At 37.8% G+C, this 17,621-nt stretch overlaps 1 protein-coding gene across 2 annotated transcripts in view; it reads right to left on the bottom strand.

The window, feature by feature from the left end:
* The window catches only part of LOC145980086 (uncharacterized), a 44,146-nt gene extending 26,988 nt beyond the window's left edge, over positions 1-17,158 (bottom strand). Inside the window, exons 1-2 of one of the 2 annotated variants that reach the window (XM_083113084.1) lie at positions 16,633-17,158; positions 13,566-13,967 (exon numbers count right to left, since the gene is read on the bottom strand). In XM_083113084.1, coding sequence (XP_082969210.1) covers positions 13,566-13,827 — 262 coding nt within the window. In that variant the 5' untranslated portion in view covers positions 13,828-13,967; positions 16,633-17,158. The remainder of the gene's footprint in view (positions 1-13,565; positions 13,968-16,632) is intronic. The other variant, XM_083113083.1, reaches the window with a different exon arrangement.
* Positions 17,159-17,621: the final 463 nt, after the last annotated feature.

Below are 17,621 nucleotides of genomic sequence, written 5' to 3'. Positions count from 1 at the left end.
CACTGTTGCCATCGTTCTGGCAGCTCACAAATTCCTTTGGCTTTTGATTTGAGTTAGTTTATTTTACTTCGCGTTTTGTGCCTCTTGGCTATTTGCGAAGATGGGGGAATGTGTGATGAAATGATGAAATTGATGAATGGACATTCACAAACAACCAAGCCTGACCGGGATTCGAACCCGGGACCCTTGGCGTCGCAGCGCAATGTGCTAACCACTCGGCCACAGGGTCGGGCCCGAATTCCTTTGGCGTAGATAGAACTTGGTTGTTGTCGTAGCCACTGGAGGACATCGCTCCGCAGTGCTTCGTCTGTCGTGAATTTCTTCCCTCCCAGATGGTCTTTAAGGGGTGCTAAATCTGGACTGTAGGGGGGATGGGGCAGAACTTCCCAGCGCATGTCGACCAGAGTTGTTGTTGTCACATTGGCCGTGTGAGGGCGGGCATTGTCATGGAGAAGAATGACATTTCCAGACAACATCCCAGGCCTTTTCTTGCGAATGGACTTTCGTCCAGCACCACTCAACAATGTGGAGTAATACTGGGCATTAATCGTGCTCCCTTTGTCCAGAAAATCCACATGGAGCACTTCATGTCCCAGATAACACTTGCCATGATCTTTCCAGCGGACGGCTGCATTTTGCTTTTCTTGGGGGGCGGGGAACCTTTATGCCGCCACTCCATGTTGCGTCTTTTGGTCTCTGGGGTTGAATTGTGCAACCATGTTTCATCACACGTGATGTTCTGCTCGAAACCGATTCAGAAGCTGTTCACAGACCGTCTTGCGTGTCCACTTCTGATCGAATGTCAGCTGGCGGGGAACCCACCTTGCACAGATTTTGCGGAAGCGTAAGTGGTCGTGAATGATTGTCTCAACACTCCCGACACTGATATTCACCTCGGCAGCAATATCCCGCACTGTTACTCGCCGGTTCTCAAGAATCATTTGCTCAACACGTGCGATATTCACTGGTGTGATTGCAGTCGGGCAAATGTGTCCATGCGCTTCATTTGTCACCAGCTCCCGTCCTTCGCGAAACTGCTCACACCATTCGTACATTCTTGTCCGCGACATCGTTTGTTCACCATACTGTGCTTGCAATCGTCTGAAAATCTCAGCTGGTTTCACTTTCTCCTTCACGAGAAATTTGATTACACACCGCTGCTCCATAGCCACAGACACACTGCTTGCCGCCATGTTCGCTGCAACTGCTGTGCATGCGTGAAATACGTCATGCCAGGCGCTATTTACTCGCGAAGGAATACATTACGTCACCCGCACGTTTCATCATGATCCAGCTATTCATCGATCTTTTACGTACGAAAAGCCCGGTCAACCTTGAACGACCCTTGTAATTATGGGCTAGATTTATAGAAGTGCCTATAGCTTCTAAACTGCTGCATCTTTTTGGAAAAAATAAATTTTACAAGCAAAAATTAGTAAAAAGCAACATTATAAGAAACGTCCGACAATTAAGGATTCAGGGTGGATGCATGGACAAAGGCCCAATTGTCAAAATTTGTCGGTACCACGTGGTACACCACTACACACTATGTTTCAGTTGTCTTTTTTGTTCATTAGTATACTTCTAAAGGTATTATATACTCAAATTACAAAAGAATGTATCCTTTTTACTATTACAGAGAATTCCCTGAAGTTCGCTACGAGACTTGGCGGAAAGCGGCCCGGCATCAGAGCTTGTCTTTCCCAGTGAAAGGGGTCTGCAACAGTCGCAAGCTACAGTCTGTTTTTTTTTCACTCTCTTTCCCTTTCTGTTGACGCTGCAGTCTGATGCCAGTATAATCCTCCCTCGGAAGTTGTGTTGTGTCCGTGTGTTGAGTAAAAAGCAACATTTTAAGTAACATCAGAAAATTAAATGTCCAGGGGGAGTTCGAAATTTTCTGTAATTATGCAAACTATTTCGGTTTATCTAACAACCATACTACAGGGGGTAGTACACAATGGTACTCCATACTGGCACCTTATTACAGGTGAGGATAACACTAATAACATTTTATTTTACTAAGAGAAGAGAAATGCATAAATGTGTTTGTATGTGTATACTTGTATGCATCATCGTTTATGAACATAACACAATTTTGAGTAGTTCTTACGATGAACACAATAACATAACAAAACAACTTGAATAGTACGATAACGTTTCTTCCCAGAACAAACAAGCACTGGTTATAATGTTAACTTTTTTTACAGTGATTTGATTGATTTGCTTTATTTTACTTCGCTTTTTATGCCATTTTTGGCTAATGGGGATGAATGGGCAATCAAAAACATGCCCACGCTAGGATTCAAACCAGGGACCCCATTACATGTTCTCTTGGAATCAGTTGTCCAAAAAAAAGCCATTTTTAGAAGCGCTATGCTAAAGTATATTTTTCAAGATGCAGCATTTTAAAAATAAATTTAGTGAATATTCCATTCTGAACTTTAATTTATGAAACAAATTATTTTGTGAATGCAATTCCAAGTAACCACCACCGTTTGGCCAACGTCAATTTTTACGTGGGAAAGGTTGGCTTTATGTTGGTTGGCAAATTGACGTTGGTCTTACGTTAGGCCAACATTTGCCCAACCATGGAAACGTGAGTCAAAATCAGTTTTATAAACAACTTTTTAATGGTAAGACAACTTTCAAGAGAATGCTGAAAATTCTAGAGTGTAAAATAAGTGACATGTAACAGTGTTTCTTTTGGTATATTTCAGTCACATCAATACTGGAAATATAATATATTTTTAATTAAAATAGAAGCTATTTTTAACTTGCAGTCACTCAGCAGTCCTTTGTCAGCCACCATGGATGAAAGATGTATTGGGAATTGCTTATCGTTAATCTCTTTTGCTGTAGTAGAACAAGAGCATTCTTACAGATATTGTTGTGAATGTGGTTAAGCAATGTTACGTGAAGACTAAATTCTATGCAAGGTGGAAACTGTGTAAACTCTATAAGGTTCTTATGCTACCACTTAAAGGTATGGTGCCTTGAAAACAATGATACCATGTGACTGAGAAAGTGCTGTGAATCTTTTTATTTTCATAAATAACTTCTTGAACTATTGTTTACATTTAGCCTTACAATAAATTATGTATATATATCAGAAAACAAACCTATCCATTCTTTAGTTTTCTGTACGCTGGCCCAACGTAGTAAAACCATATGTTGACCCAACATAAAAACCATGGCCAAAATTACCGTTGGCCAACCACTTTTGGTTACTTGGGATGTTGTGTCTATATTGGAAATAAGCCATTAAATAAGTTTCTCGTAAGTTGTGTTTTCCCATTATTTCTCTCCATGTTTCAAGCATAAATACCATCTCCATGTATTAACCATGCCAAATTATAAGTCTGCCATACTTAATTGTCTTGGCTGATTTAGTCTAAATGGAATACCGTATCTGTGCTCCAAAATGTCTGGCTGCTCTGAAAATGGCAGTTCCCATGGTCAAAACATTATGGACCCTCAATTTGGTCCCCAATGTTACCCACACATGCCTAAGTGATGCCCTAAAATTCTTAAGTCTCTCTTTTCTTAATATAAAAAAAATGTAGTTTAGACAGAGATTTGAAAGTACCATCAGAATTTGGAATCTATCTCAGCATATGAAAAATACATTTTTCATCCACACTTTTTAAATGGCTTGACCAAATGCAAATTCAAAACAAAATTATTCCTGGGGTGTATTTAGTTGAGATTCATTTCTGCTAACAATCTCATATTTTCTGCAGTTATTGTGGTCTCAAAATTGGTGACTTACTCTCGTTCTTCCATAAAAAAAACACACAGTCTTTATTAAAAACTTAAAGCTCAAGTTATTCCCTAACATTGCTGAGATGTGTGTTTCTTACACAATGCGAGACTTATCCTTCAAGTTGTCTTGCAACTGTAAAAATTGCAAGCTTTACATTTATGGCAGTTATCATAAATACAACATTTGTGATTTTACCACCACTCCTTTCCTACACTATGGCATATGATTTAAAAGTTTTACTGCAAGATTTGGGACCAATGGAATCTATCAAATCCCTGAGTTCAGTTCTTTGCGCTCCGAAAATTTAGGGGAAACTGGTGCACACTTGAACATTGCAAATTTCCTACCAAAGGAAGAAACTGAGCAGAGTTGACGGCAGTAGGAGTAGATGACAGCACTGCAGATGCACTGCCTGCTAGTAATTGGACCTTTAATCATGTCGCCCCTGTCAACACATGCCATTTAAGCACTAAACTATTCAGTCTATGTTGTTAAGAATTAGTGTTGAATCTTTTCTCTAAAGATTGTTAATTTCTTTCCATAAAAATGTTACTGTTGATGTTACAATAGGTAATGAATTGTTTAACTTAAATCAGGAAAATATGCTGAAACTATGGAAATATAAAACAACTATGAAGTAACCTTGGTAAATTGTAAACAAAATTGTGATATAAAAGAGCTAAACTTTTGTAAGCCTACGGGACATTCTCCTGGTTGCCGAAAGGTTGATGGTTCAGGGGACGTTGGGTAATATCTTGCTTCAATCTTCGGATTGGCTGGTGTACTTGTGCTCCATTTGGCAGATATTCCACAAACCCAACTCTGAATAAGGCATTCACCTGCATCATCAAAAAGACCAGGGTTATAAACCTAGGTACAACTAATAGGTTTAGGCCTACAAGTTGTATCAGGTGCTGTCTGTTTGAAAAAAAAGTGTTTGTATATCATCGGAAGTTTAAATAAATCTCCTAGTAAGAGATATGGATGATCTTGTATCCCTAACCAATATAGGATAATGAAAAATAAATCCTGCACCACAGACCACGCAAGGGCTAGGACCTGCTAACCCTAAGAATCCTTTGAGAAGTCCAATAAAACGGTTATAACAAGACTAACAAAAAGCCATAAAGGCAGAAGGTGCGTGTCAATCGTGTAATAAACATTCAGTGTGAGAATATGTGATAACTCCCTGAAAAGTAATTTTTCTCGTCAAAAGTTGAAATAAAACAACAACCTTTAGGCAAGATATTGCTTATGGTTTGGGTTGGTGTTGTTAAGTCCACTTTATGCACAGTAAGGCTAATCGGGATTGGACCGACAGTTTAAAGTGGGATCCAAACCACTATGTGCCTCCACCGGGTATCAAACCCAGGACCCCTTGATTACGAGGCGGCGACGCTACCACTGTGTCATCGGGAAGGCTCTTATTGCTTATGTATAAGTTTGTGTGCTATTATTGTGAACAACCCTTTTAGGGCATAAGTGAACAGTGCGTTTGAAGCCATTTGAACAGTGATCAAAATTCCACATAAGTTCTTCATAAAAATATTAAGTGAAGCATTGCATGTGATTTCAAATGGTGAAAACAATCATTATGCAGTGCATCATTTTAGGCTGAAGATGGTTTGAACGGTCACAGAGAAACGGAACAGCAATTTGCATACGATTTTGCTCGGAAATTAGGCTGGAAATATTCTGAAGCACGAAATAGAAGTACAATGCTGGGTATGGTTTGATGAGTGGTTTTAGGAAGCGACACACTGACCTCTCATTGTGAAAAGTCGACCTCCATGGTGGAGTGGTTAGCACAGCATGTGACAACGCTAGAAGTCAAGGTTCGAATCCAGGCGCGGGCATGGGTGTTCTTTGTGAGTGTTCATGAAAGTTTGTATTTCCAGAGAAATGTGTTATTAAAAATATCGGAAAAAACAGCAACATAATTTTGATTACTACAGACCTTTGGTGCAGGGGGAACAACACTCACTAAAGCACTGAAATGCTTCAAATTTGATTCTAGCATTTTGAAAGCTAAGATCATGCATGTCAAGGTAGTAAGTAAGTTAAATATTTCCTTTTCAGTAAAATAAATAAGAAGAAGACACTGTTCAAATGTGCCATATTCATGGTTCTATGAATGGGGCATATTTGAACATGTTACCGGTTTTGTGTAACACGTTTCACTTTCAAAGTAACTTCTTACATTTTTGTGTTAAAAATGTTACGTAATACGCAACTTACGTAAATTCGCAGTTACGTAATAACTAGGGCTAGGATTTTTGATTAAAAATCACCAAAATATGTAAAATAAAATATGTTCTTATGACCTAAAATTTTACAAAATATGCACTATAATTTGAAAAAATATGGCCTTATAACTAGACTGTTTCAAACATCAATATCTAACTGATGCTGAAATATATATGTACATAATATTTTTAGTTCACTTTATGGGCCCTGATGAGTTGAAATGCACAATGAAAATGAATACTTTCTGTAAATTTCCAATTATAAATTTTAAAAAAATTGCGGCAGTAAAAAAAAACCTCGAGTGAGCATGGGAGTAAGAACGAATCCACTTGCAAAATGACTATATTTCTTGAAAAAGCAAAAATATGCTGAATATGCCCAAAAATCCATCAAAATATGCTTTATTAAGTAGAAATGGCCAGATATACCAAAATATGTCCTTAAAAAGAACCTTAATTCAATTAGTTTCTTCACAATATGAATTTCTATATATTTAGGGAACACAAGATCAAGAAATTGTGTCAGGCTATGCAGGCACATACATTTTCAATACCTCTGGGAAAAATATATGAAAATTAAAGTTTGTTATGCACTGCTTAGCATACATGTGTTTCACACTTTTGTTTTTGTAACTAATCATAAAAATTTAAACGTAGGATCACCCAATAAAAAAATAAATGCAGGATTCTATTGTTTATTTGTTTACCATTTTCCGCATACAGCCTGAATGCCATTTTGCTCTATTGCATATACATGTCTCCAACATATCGAAAACGCCCCAACCATCAGGCAGCCAAAAAATCCCCAAAACCCACTATTCGGTGAAAACCTTTGTGGAAGGGGTACATTGTACCCCTTAGTCGTAACTAAATGTCTAATGATAAAAATGTTTGAGAACCACTGATAAAAAGCAGTGAGGTGAGTGAGGTGCTAATAACAACAAGAAACAGAGACAGAAATGAACCAAGAATAAAGATCGATGCGGAAGAGTTGAGGGTAGTGGAGAGCAGTACCAGTTTCATAGTATTAAAATATATTAAAAACTTACGTTTTGCGAGTATCTATACTGCTTCTGCTACGTTTCGGGACGCCACTGCTCCCTTCTTCAGGCTGTTCACTTTTAGGTTATACTCAAATTCATAACCTCGTCGACCTTTTATTAGGTATAGGATATGGGATTGGTTAAGTGTGTGTGGTTAAACAGTACATACTTAACACCCATAACAGGTGTGCGTCAATTTTACAATTTTACAATTTTTCCTCAAGGAGTGTAAGAGGTTGGGGGTGATCCCGAACTTTCTAAGATGGGGTTTTAAACCGTTGAAAATAGGAGGAGAAGTAAAGAAAAAGAATTTACAAATAGGAATGATAAATCAACGTATCAGGGAAACATATGGCACGATCAATAAGTTGAACAAAGAGTGCTTAGAACTCCATCTAGAGCTTGGCGTCTTGCTAGAAGGACCGGTATGGGGTAGGATTGAAGAAAGGCACCAAAAATACGTTGAAGCCGCAAAAAATAACCATAGAACGAAGATTCAGAATAAATTAAAGAAGCTTAAAGGGAAATTAGGAGGTTATAGGGAAATAGGGATGAAAGATCGGGAGGAAAGAGAAAGTGGAGAGAAAACCGATGGTTGCATAATGAATTTAACAGAGAAGGAACTTCCCAAGGAAATGAGGATAATTATGGGAAAAGGGCGAAAATACGCTATAGGGGAAAGTAGGATTGAAAAGGAGGAATTTATTATAGCAGCGGAAGGGATAATATCAGTAATTGACGACAAAGAAGATAAGAAAGAGGTAAGACGCAAAATTCATGACGTCATAGAAAACCAGATTAGAAAAGAGAATAACAAGAGGGTAAAGAACGGGAGGGGGAACGTTAACAAGGCAAGAATACATAAGGAAGACATAAAAAAGTTGAATAAGGTTAAAAAATGGGCAAAAGACAGTAATGTGCACATTATACGATCTGACAAGGAAAATAAGATTGTTGTTATAGATAAAGGAGAATATAGGAGGAAATTAGATGAATGTTTTGACAACAACGATTTTAAGATTGTAGATTCGAACCCGATAAAAAGAGTAAGACGAGAAATTAATAAAGGCATAGAAACCAGTATAACAATAGCAAGAGTAGAAAAGAAAAAGTTAAAAGAGGGGTGTAAAAAGGGGGAAATCCCAACCGCTTTCGGAATCCCAAAAACACATAAAGAAGGGATTCCTCTTAGACCTATCATTCCTATGTATAACCACCCGGGTTACGGGCTTGCTAAAACCCTAGTTAAAAGGATTAAAAGAGTGGGGGAAAAAACAGAATTTAGTATTAAGAACTCCAAGGACGTCAAAGAGGAGATTGAAAAACTAGAAATTAGTAACTCTGATCGCGTGGTGAGCTTTGACGTCGTAAATTTATACCCCAGTGTTCCTAGAGAAAAAGCTGCCGACGCATTGCAAAGATGGTTGATGAGTAGGGGTATACATGTCGTCGAGGCATGGGAATATGTTAGATGGTTTAACCTGTGTACGGGGTTTAACTATTTTTGGGGAAACGGGAAAATGTACATTCAAAAAGAAGGGCTAGCAATGGGAAACCCAGTCTCAGGAATCGTCTCCAGTATATTTATGCATTTTATCGAAAAGATAGCACTTAGCCTAATAAATAGGGGAATTAAGTTTTACGGCAGATATGTAGACGACATCCTTGTCATTGGTGAGGAGGAGGAAGTAGATAAACTATTCGTAAACTTAGGGGAGCAAGAGGAAAGAATAAAATTTACTAAAGAGGAGATGGGTGACCGTAAGATTAGTTTCTTAGACCTGGCAATTCGTTTAGAAGGAAAGAAAATTTACACAGGGGTTCACCATAAGGCATTATCGGGAGATCTATACATCAACAAAGAATCGGCCCACGCCAACAGAACAAAGAATAACGTATTTCAAAACTTCTTCTTACGAGCTCACAGATTATGTAACAACCAAGCAGATTTGCGTAAAGAGATAGAATGGGTAATGAAAATAGGAAAGAGGAACGGGTACAGAGAAGAAGAGTTAAAGGGGAATTTAGGTAAAGCTAAAGTCACATACGGGAAAGAATTAGAAAGGAATAAAAGGAAGAAAGACAATAAAGGAAAAGAAGAATAAGTTAGGGACGAAGAGGGGGAATATAAATATGTAGGCATTCCATACTTTCCCGGAATATCAGAAAAAATTGAAAGACTTGTAAGAGGATATGGTGTAAGGTGTGGGATGCGAGCTCCAAAAACTTTGGAAAAGCATTTCACCGGGTATAAGAAAGATGGACAAGAGGAAGAAATAAATGAGGGAGGGATGAAGGGGGTGTACGGAATAGTTTGCCAATGCGGGAAGGAATATGTGGGTCAAACAGGAAGAAGCATGAATGTACGGTGGGGAGAACATGACAAAGATATAAGAGAGGGGGTTCCCAAAACGGGGCTCTCCGAACATATCCTTGACGAAGGCCACATTATCACCAAACGGAAAGTGCTTAGGGAAGAAGAAAAACCTTTAAGAAGGAATGTATATGAAGGGTCATATATTTGTAAGGGAAGAGAGAATAAATTAAACAGAGACGATGGGAATATCGACGAGATGTGGGGGAAAATGTTCAAAAAGTGGGATGGGAAGGAATACGTAAAAATAGGTTTTAACGTAACCCCGGAAGTAGCACGCCAAGCTCAAATGGAAGAGGAATTCTCACTTGACTTTGCGTGAACTGGATAGGGGGGGGGAGAGGGGGGAAAGACTGGAGGGGAAGGAGAGGGGAGGCGCCCGGCCTCACGCTCTACGAGGAAAACTTGGAAGTATTGCAATTGCAGCACACGCGGGCCGTGGCTATTTAGTTTTAAAAGTTTTAACGTTACAAGGGGCAGTTTTAATCAGGAAAACAGCATGGTAAAATTGACGCACACCTGTTATGGGTGTTAAGTATGTACTGTTTAACCACACACACTTAACCAATCCCATATCCTATACCTAATAAAAGGTCGACGAGGTTATGAATTTGAGTATAACCTAAAAGTGAACAGCCTGAAGAAGGGAGCAGTGGCGTCCCGAAACGTAGCAGAAGCAGTATAGATACTCGCAAAACGTAAGTTTTTAATATATTTTAATATTATAATTGTGAGTAATTTGCACAACTTTCATCATGAATCAGTTTCATAGATCGGAGACACATTAAAATCGGATATTTTGTGTTTCGCATGGTTCGTACTTATCAATTGTGTATTGCGGAACATAGTTCAAGGTGCCATTATGCTTTTTACACGAAAACAAACACCCTTTCTACTAAAATAACGCATTTTTCAAAGTGCTACTGAATGCACGTAAGAGTGCGATATCGCTTACTTTGCGAATGATATCGCTTCTTTTGTTTTCGAATATCAGTGTTTCCAACCTTCCTCACCGAAAAATACCTACTACCGTGTTCGTCACGTGTGCAAATTGTATATTATGCATGGGTAGCTGACTGATAGCCGCACGAATCATTCTGATAAGGTTAGGTTAGGCAAGCATAGTTAAAAAAGGAGGGGAGTTGAAAACACTGACAGGGGGTTACGTCATGAAACGTATGCAACATCCGGTTCACGTAGGAAAGCAATGGCAATTGTGCGTCGGTGAGATATTTCTATTGAAAAATACATGATTTCCCAGTCAAATAAAGATTCCACGATGAAGGAAAATACCTTGACTAATGTTCGAAACCTTAGAGAAACTCATTTCCGTAAGTAGTTTCTTCTGTAAAAATGAAGAAATGTGTCTCCGATGTATGAAACTGTTACCGTGGAGAGCTTCAAATATCTAGGAAGCATAATTGAGAGAAGTGGAAGAATAGATGAGGAGGTAAACAGAAGAGGACAAATGGGTGGTGGACTCTTATCAAAGCATTCGAAGATAATATGGAACAGGAATGTACCTATCAAATGCAAGAAGGTAATATACAACACATACTATGTGCCAATAATTACGTATGGAGCAGAGACTTGGACAATGACAGACAGAGACAAAAGAAAGATGCAGGACGTGGAGATGAAATTTTTAAGGAGTATATTGGGGAAGACTAGAAGTGATAGAATAAGGAATGAGGAGATCAGACAGTGGGTGTGGTGAAGCTTCAGGACAGAATAGATCAGGCACAGATGAGATGGTTCCGACACATGGATGCAGAAAGACTACCAGTAAGAGCTTACAATGTACAAGGAGTGGGAATAAGGCCAAGGGGGAGACCAAGATGTCGGTGGAAAGAGCAGATAGCGGAGAAGGGGACAAGACTGGAACACCGTGGAAAGAGAGGAGTGGTGGAAGACCAGGAAAAAATGGAGGCTTGACTTCTATGCTGACCCAGCCAGAGACAGGAAACGGCAAAGGATGATGATCTAAAGCAATATTTTGCAACATTTTCTTGGGGGAAAAAAATAACAACACTTTTTGACTGGGTTTCTCTGACAAAAAAAAAATATGGTGAAAACTGGGCTGAGGCCACACTGTAAACCATGCAAAATATTTCACTTTCTCAAGGGGGTTAAGAGGGCCAAGGGTAGCACAGATACACGTAAAAATTGTGTGTGAGAGTCATGATGGCATTGGAATTGCACAATCAGACCTTGCGTAAATCTATTGATAGAGAGACAAATTTATGGTAAATAAAAACTGAGGAGAGCGGTAAATAATATGTTAGATCAGCGGTATATACCAGCGGTGGAAAAAAAAATTGGCACACACTTTTTCATTATGAGAGGAAACAACGTACAAAAGAGCGGTAACACTTTACTATACCAGAGACGGATTTCTTCAAATTTACAGGAGAAAGTACTTACGCAAATCATTTTCTGTAGCATTGTTGATGTTCGGTAATGTAGTTTTGATCCATTTTAATGCGAATGCATATGGTTTTCTACGAAAATCTCTTTCCGACGTGCCATTGTTGCTGCTGTCATTTGCTTTCTGCATGAGAGCACAATGTTCCATGTGTTTGATAACGTAAACGCCATAGTCAGTGTTTCAACCCACACCATCTTTTTGCTATTAGATGACGTGTCGTTGTCTGTATATGCTAAATTGAACGAAAGGAGTGCTAATGGAACCTAACCTAACCTAACCTAGTAGGCATACCTCGTCCCCGTGATGGTTCGTGGGGCTATCGTGAATTTTTGGGCTAACGTCAATGGTTTTTGGGACTACCCGTGGATGGTTTTTGGGGCTAAAGTCAATGGTTTAATAATTACTCCTTATGTCAAAAATTGAATTTTTTTTTCGTGGAAAAATTTTGTTAAGTGTTTTTAATTTTTTTTTTTTAAATTTAGGTATTTTTCGGTGAACAAGGTTGCAGCACTGCATGCACACTCCAAATCGACAAAACACTGGCACAGCACGTGATGAACGGGTAAGCTATCGCCATATTGTGTGGAAATAAGGAAGAACAGTAAGTACTCAATGTAAGAAATAGACATTATTTTCTTTAGAAATTTATTATTTCACCTAATTTCATTGTTCCGCAATGCAGAATAGTACGTTAGTAATGTAAAAAAGTGCGAAATAAATCATTGACAGGTGTCTCTGGTATAGTAAAGTAGGACCAAAAGAGCTATAAATTGATAAACTACTTCATTTTTATATACTGTACACATACAGAAGTACTTAGCTGTCCAACCAAAAAGAAAACATCAAAACAAATCACTTTATTTCTAAATTGCATACCTCAAGGGACTTATTCATTGTATGTATTTAAAGGATATCCTTGCTGTCCAACAAATAAAATAATCACTACTGCACATACACAAACACATGTTCAAAATCACATGATGATAAACAAAATTCATTCATGACTGAACACAAATGACACCATTGTTTCCCTTGATGTGGGGGAACAGACTAATCTTATCGCTGCTACAGCTAGCAAGTTCGATGAAACTGGAAGTTGAGTAGACATTCGGAGGAAGAAAGGAATGCAGCTTGACAGGGAGCGAAGTTTTCGAACTGAGATTATGTGCATGGGAAATTCCAATTTGCAGCATCTTCCTGATGTGATCGAAGATAAAACGTTCTTCAGCTGCAAGTGGTAGGAAACTATAGGCAAACGTTTCGTTACAAATCGACAGTTTGCGCGAAAATCCTCGATTGCCGGTTTTCGTGTACTTAAATTGATGACATTTCACGGTTATTTCGCGAAAAAGCACACATTTCGCATTACTTCGCAAATAAAACTCATGCATTTTTCATCATTGGGGGTGTAGTTGCGTGTAGTGTGTTCAAAATTGCATCTTTTTTTTTATATTATTCACATTTCGCGCATCGCGAAAATTCAATGTCCATATCTATTGATATATATATTTACATTATCTGTTCGCAAAGTAACTTTTCCATGCACAATATTTTCATAAAGAGTAATGTGGAGTTCTTATGTAGTTGTCATTGTAGGACCACTTGGTCACAAGTATAAATCAATTACATAAAATGCCATAATGCACTGTTTCTGTAGTTGTAAGTAGGCAAGCTTATTAAAAATCAGAAATTAGCTTACAGGATAACTTACCGGCATGGGCTAAAAACAAGTCTTTGAGGAAGCTAAGCTCCTTCGTCAGCAGTTTAATCTTTTCCTCCAGTTTTTCGTTTTCTTGCTTCAACTGCTGCACCCTCTCCAGCGTCTGCTGTGTGCGGATCTTGCTCTTCACGCGACTTTTCTTAACAGCCTGGTTGTTGCGCTCTCTCTTGCGACGGTACTCCTCGCTGTTAGGATTCGAGTTGCTCTTCTTCTGTCCATGCCCTCCTTTCTGGTCCTTGTGCCTCGGAGACATAATCTTTGATTTAGCCACGTTCACTTCTGACACAAAAGTTACACTGCAATTTAACAAACTTCTGTTTCTAGTTCTGAAAGAGGATAATCGTAATGGTATCGCATGCAGCACAAGAAATGTTACTTCAATTCTTCTCTCTCCTGTAAAAATATAAATAATAATAATTAGGGATGCACTGATATTTTTTAATTTTTTTGTTAATATGGATATAAAACTGCAAATGTTCTTTGTGGATGGTTAACCTACTTATTCAAATAAAGTATGTAATGAGATGAATGTTTCTTAAAAAGAAACCACATGGACACTCACATCATAAAACCAAGGTGCAATACAGTATACGGTAACAGTTTCATAGATCGGAGACACATTAAAATCGGATATTTTGTGTTTTGCATGGTTCGTACTTATCAATTGTGTATCGCGGAACATAGTTCAAGGTGCCATTATGCTTTTTACACAAAAACGAAACACTTTTTCTACTAAAATAACGCATTTTTCTAAGTGCTACCGAACGAAAGTAACGGTGCGAAATTGCTTACTTTTGTTTTCGAATATCATCGTTTCCAACCTTCTTCACCTAAAAATACCTACTATTGTGTTCGTCACGTGTGCAAATTGTACATTATGCACGGATAGCCGCACGAACCATTTCCGATAAGGTTAGGTTATGTTAGGTTAGGCAAGCATAGTTAAAAAAAAAGATATTGGAAACACTGACATGATTTCCCAGTCAAATACATACCACGATGAAAGAAAATACATCAACTAACAATGAAAACCTTAGAGAAACTCATTTCTATAAGTAGTTTCAGTAAATAAGCGATATCACCCGGACGGATTTCTTCAAATTTACAGGAGAAAGTACTTACTGAAATGAGTTTCTTTAGCATTCTGGACGTTCTTGGAGGTATTTTCTTTCAAGGAAAGTAAAAACTTCGTAGTTTAATGCTGCCGAACAAGAATTAATCACTTTTTACGTAAGAAATTGGCATTTCCTGCCACATTATGCCGTTGTTTCCATTGTGTGCGTGCAGATGGCGAGAGCGTTGAAAGTAACGCGATCTCTGCAAGGTTTCCAAACGTGCCTTCTTTTTACGAAAATTTCTATTTTTAACTATGTTCGCTGTGCTTTTTTTTTTTTTGATGAATTTAGGAGTGAAATGAGTGCTAATGGAACATAACCTAACAGGCCTAACCTAACCTTGTGTGAATGGTTTGTTGGGCTAGCCGTGGATGGTTTTGGGGGTTAACGTCAATGGTTTGTGGGGCTACCCATGGATGGATTTTCAGGCTAACGTCAATGGTTTTTGGGGCTAACGTGCTTGGTTTGTGGAGGTAAACATGAAAAACATATCGAAATAGTATGCAATTTTCTGTCATGAAGGTTTGAAACACTGTTTGCGCACTGAAAATCGACAAAACACAAGCTTGCACGTCATGACGTGCCATGATCCATTACGAGTGCACGCCATATTGTCTATTACAGAAAAATCAATCGTAATATGAAAAGTTGACAGTATTTTATGGAAAAGGGCATAAATTCATCTTAAAGAATGTTCCATAAGGCAAAATAGGTAACTACCAGTGGTAAAATTAAGGAAATAAAGGAGTGAAAGGTGTCCAGGCGTTATCGTATATTTACCGTAGTTTCTTCTGTAAAAATGAAGAAATGTCTCTCCGATGTATGAAACTGTTACCCATTATACATGCTACTTTGATTAGTAAAATGCTTATATTGCCTGATTAATCTATCCCATGACTAATAATAATATGTTAGTGATGACATAGAGCAGTTACATTTGGTTCTTATGCAATTTCCTATACATGTGATGGAAAAAAAAGCTCCATAGGTTGTGCCAAACCATGCCAAAATTACACTGTCTATCAATAAAATTTATATTAAGCACAATATCATTCCTAAAAATGTAATCTTCATAAATGTACCCCAAATTTACAAAATTACAAAGCCACAAGACATGAAACATGACTAATTTTCAATATTGCAAATGTCTTATGTTTGTTTTAATTATCAAATAACTACTGACTGATTCAATAAATTTTATAATATGTTAACGTTCAAAATAATATTCTGGTAATCATATGTGCCTCATAATTACTATGGTATTTTTGTTGTTTCATTAGTATTATTATGTAAAGCAATGTTCTTTCATTCTTAACCACAAATAACAGACATCAATGGTGACAAGTAACATATCTTTTTTCCCCATTCTTAAAAAAATATATATAGTTTTAATTTCCGTATCATAATATTGTCTGCTAAATAAACTAAACATTCCCAGTAATGATGTTTCTTGACAATGACTGTAGGTCAACATCCAACTTTCCACTCACAGTTCACTGACCTAATAATCATGTGGGCTACTTTAAAGCTTTGTCATTCATAAAAAATAAAAAAATCCACCATTTCTGTAATAAAAACACGCATACGAAAGCAAAGTAAATCTACCATCTATTACACGTGGTAAAAAAAGACAAATATTTTGTTTCACAACACTTGAAAGCTCTATCACAACCGATTACATTGACAAGTAATTACACTGCCCATACTCAAATCACTTTTTGCAATAAATATTAAATATAAATTTTAGTCATTACGTTTACTTGCTGGGAGCAGAAATGTCACATAATTATTTATTACATTAAATCCAATGCAGAAGCATTCTCCTGTTGTTACACCTCAGTGACGAGCTCACTTCTTGCCCAAGGTTGCTACCATACTACACACACATACTTTTTAAGCATTACTGACATGGTAATGTAATTTTATATAGAATTTATACGTACTCGAAAACTTTCTTCTCTGTTACTTGACGTACACATGTCTGAAAAGTAAATCACATACACTTATACGCAACTAATCCCCTTTGTTTTCACGCACTCCTGTTCCTTTCGCCATCATTTTTGACCGTGACGAAATCACACTAGATGGCCTTGAGAGACAGCAGACGCTAAGATACGTAAGGACTCGACTGGGTCTACATCAAGGCTATTTTCGGTACCCAACACTTTCGTTATAGGCAGACATGGTGCTGGAATCTGTCGTTATTATTATTATCTTTGGTGGGTGGGTTGAATAATAACAAAATAACTTGGCAAAAGAAAGTTAAGTAGTACACACAGATGTTAACGCAAATGGAACTTATAATTAAAGTTAAACACTTCTAGAAACAACGTTCACTATTTATATTTCAGGTCAGTTTTCTCCCTCGTTAGGCTAATAGCGACGATGCAGATGAATGATACGTAAGAAACAATTTATGAAGGGACTCTCAGAAAAGAACACCGTCTCAACGCCTACTCAAACCTGGGGCCGTCTAACGATCGTGTGTTCACCACATGACGCAATCGGTCACCGAGGAAATTACGGACATTATTTATTCTTCGTAACTGGTGGCTGGTGCCTTTCCGTGTATCCTTTTTGATTAAGAGGGAGGCTGATGGACGATTTTTTTAAAAAAAATGGTTTATGAACACGAGTTAGGTTGGAGAACAGCAACAGGCTGAACCTCGCCCTTTAAAATAATTTTACACCTTTTCAGTAAAACTTAATAATAGGCGTCATTATAGGCAAATGTTTGAATATTCTAATATTTATTTACTATGACGGTAGTATTATACTGTTGTGAAACTTGGTTCCTAACTTTAAAAGAAGAACATACGTTGAAGAGTTTTTTGAAAATATAGAACTTACGAGAATAGTTGAACCTAAAGGAGATGAATAAACACTGGAATGGAGAATATTACATAAGAATGGACTGCATAAACACCTATTA

Source organism: Lepisma saccharinum, chromosome 27 (assembly GCF_977018435.1).
Source record: "Lepisma saccharinum chromosome 27, izLepSacc3.1, whole genome shotgun sequence".
In the NCBI taxonomy this organism is placed as follows: Eukaryota; Metazoa; Arthropoda; class Insecta; order Zygentoma; family Lepismatidae; genus Lepisma; species Lepisma saccharinum.
The sequence above is the reverse complement of the archived record's forward strand: the minus strand, read 5'-3'. Positions and strand labels throughout refer to the sequence as shown.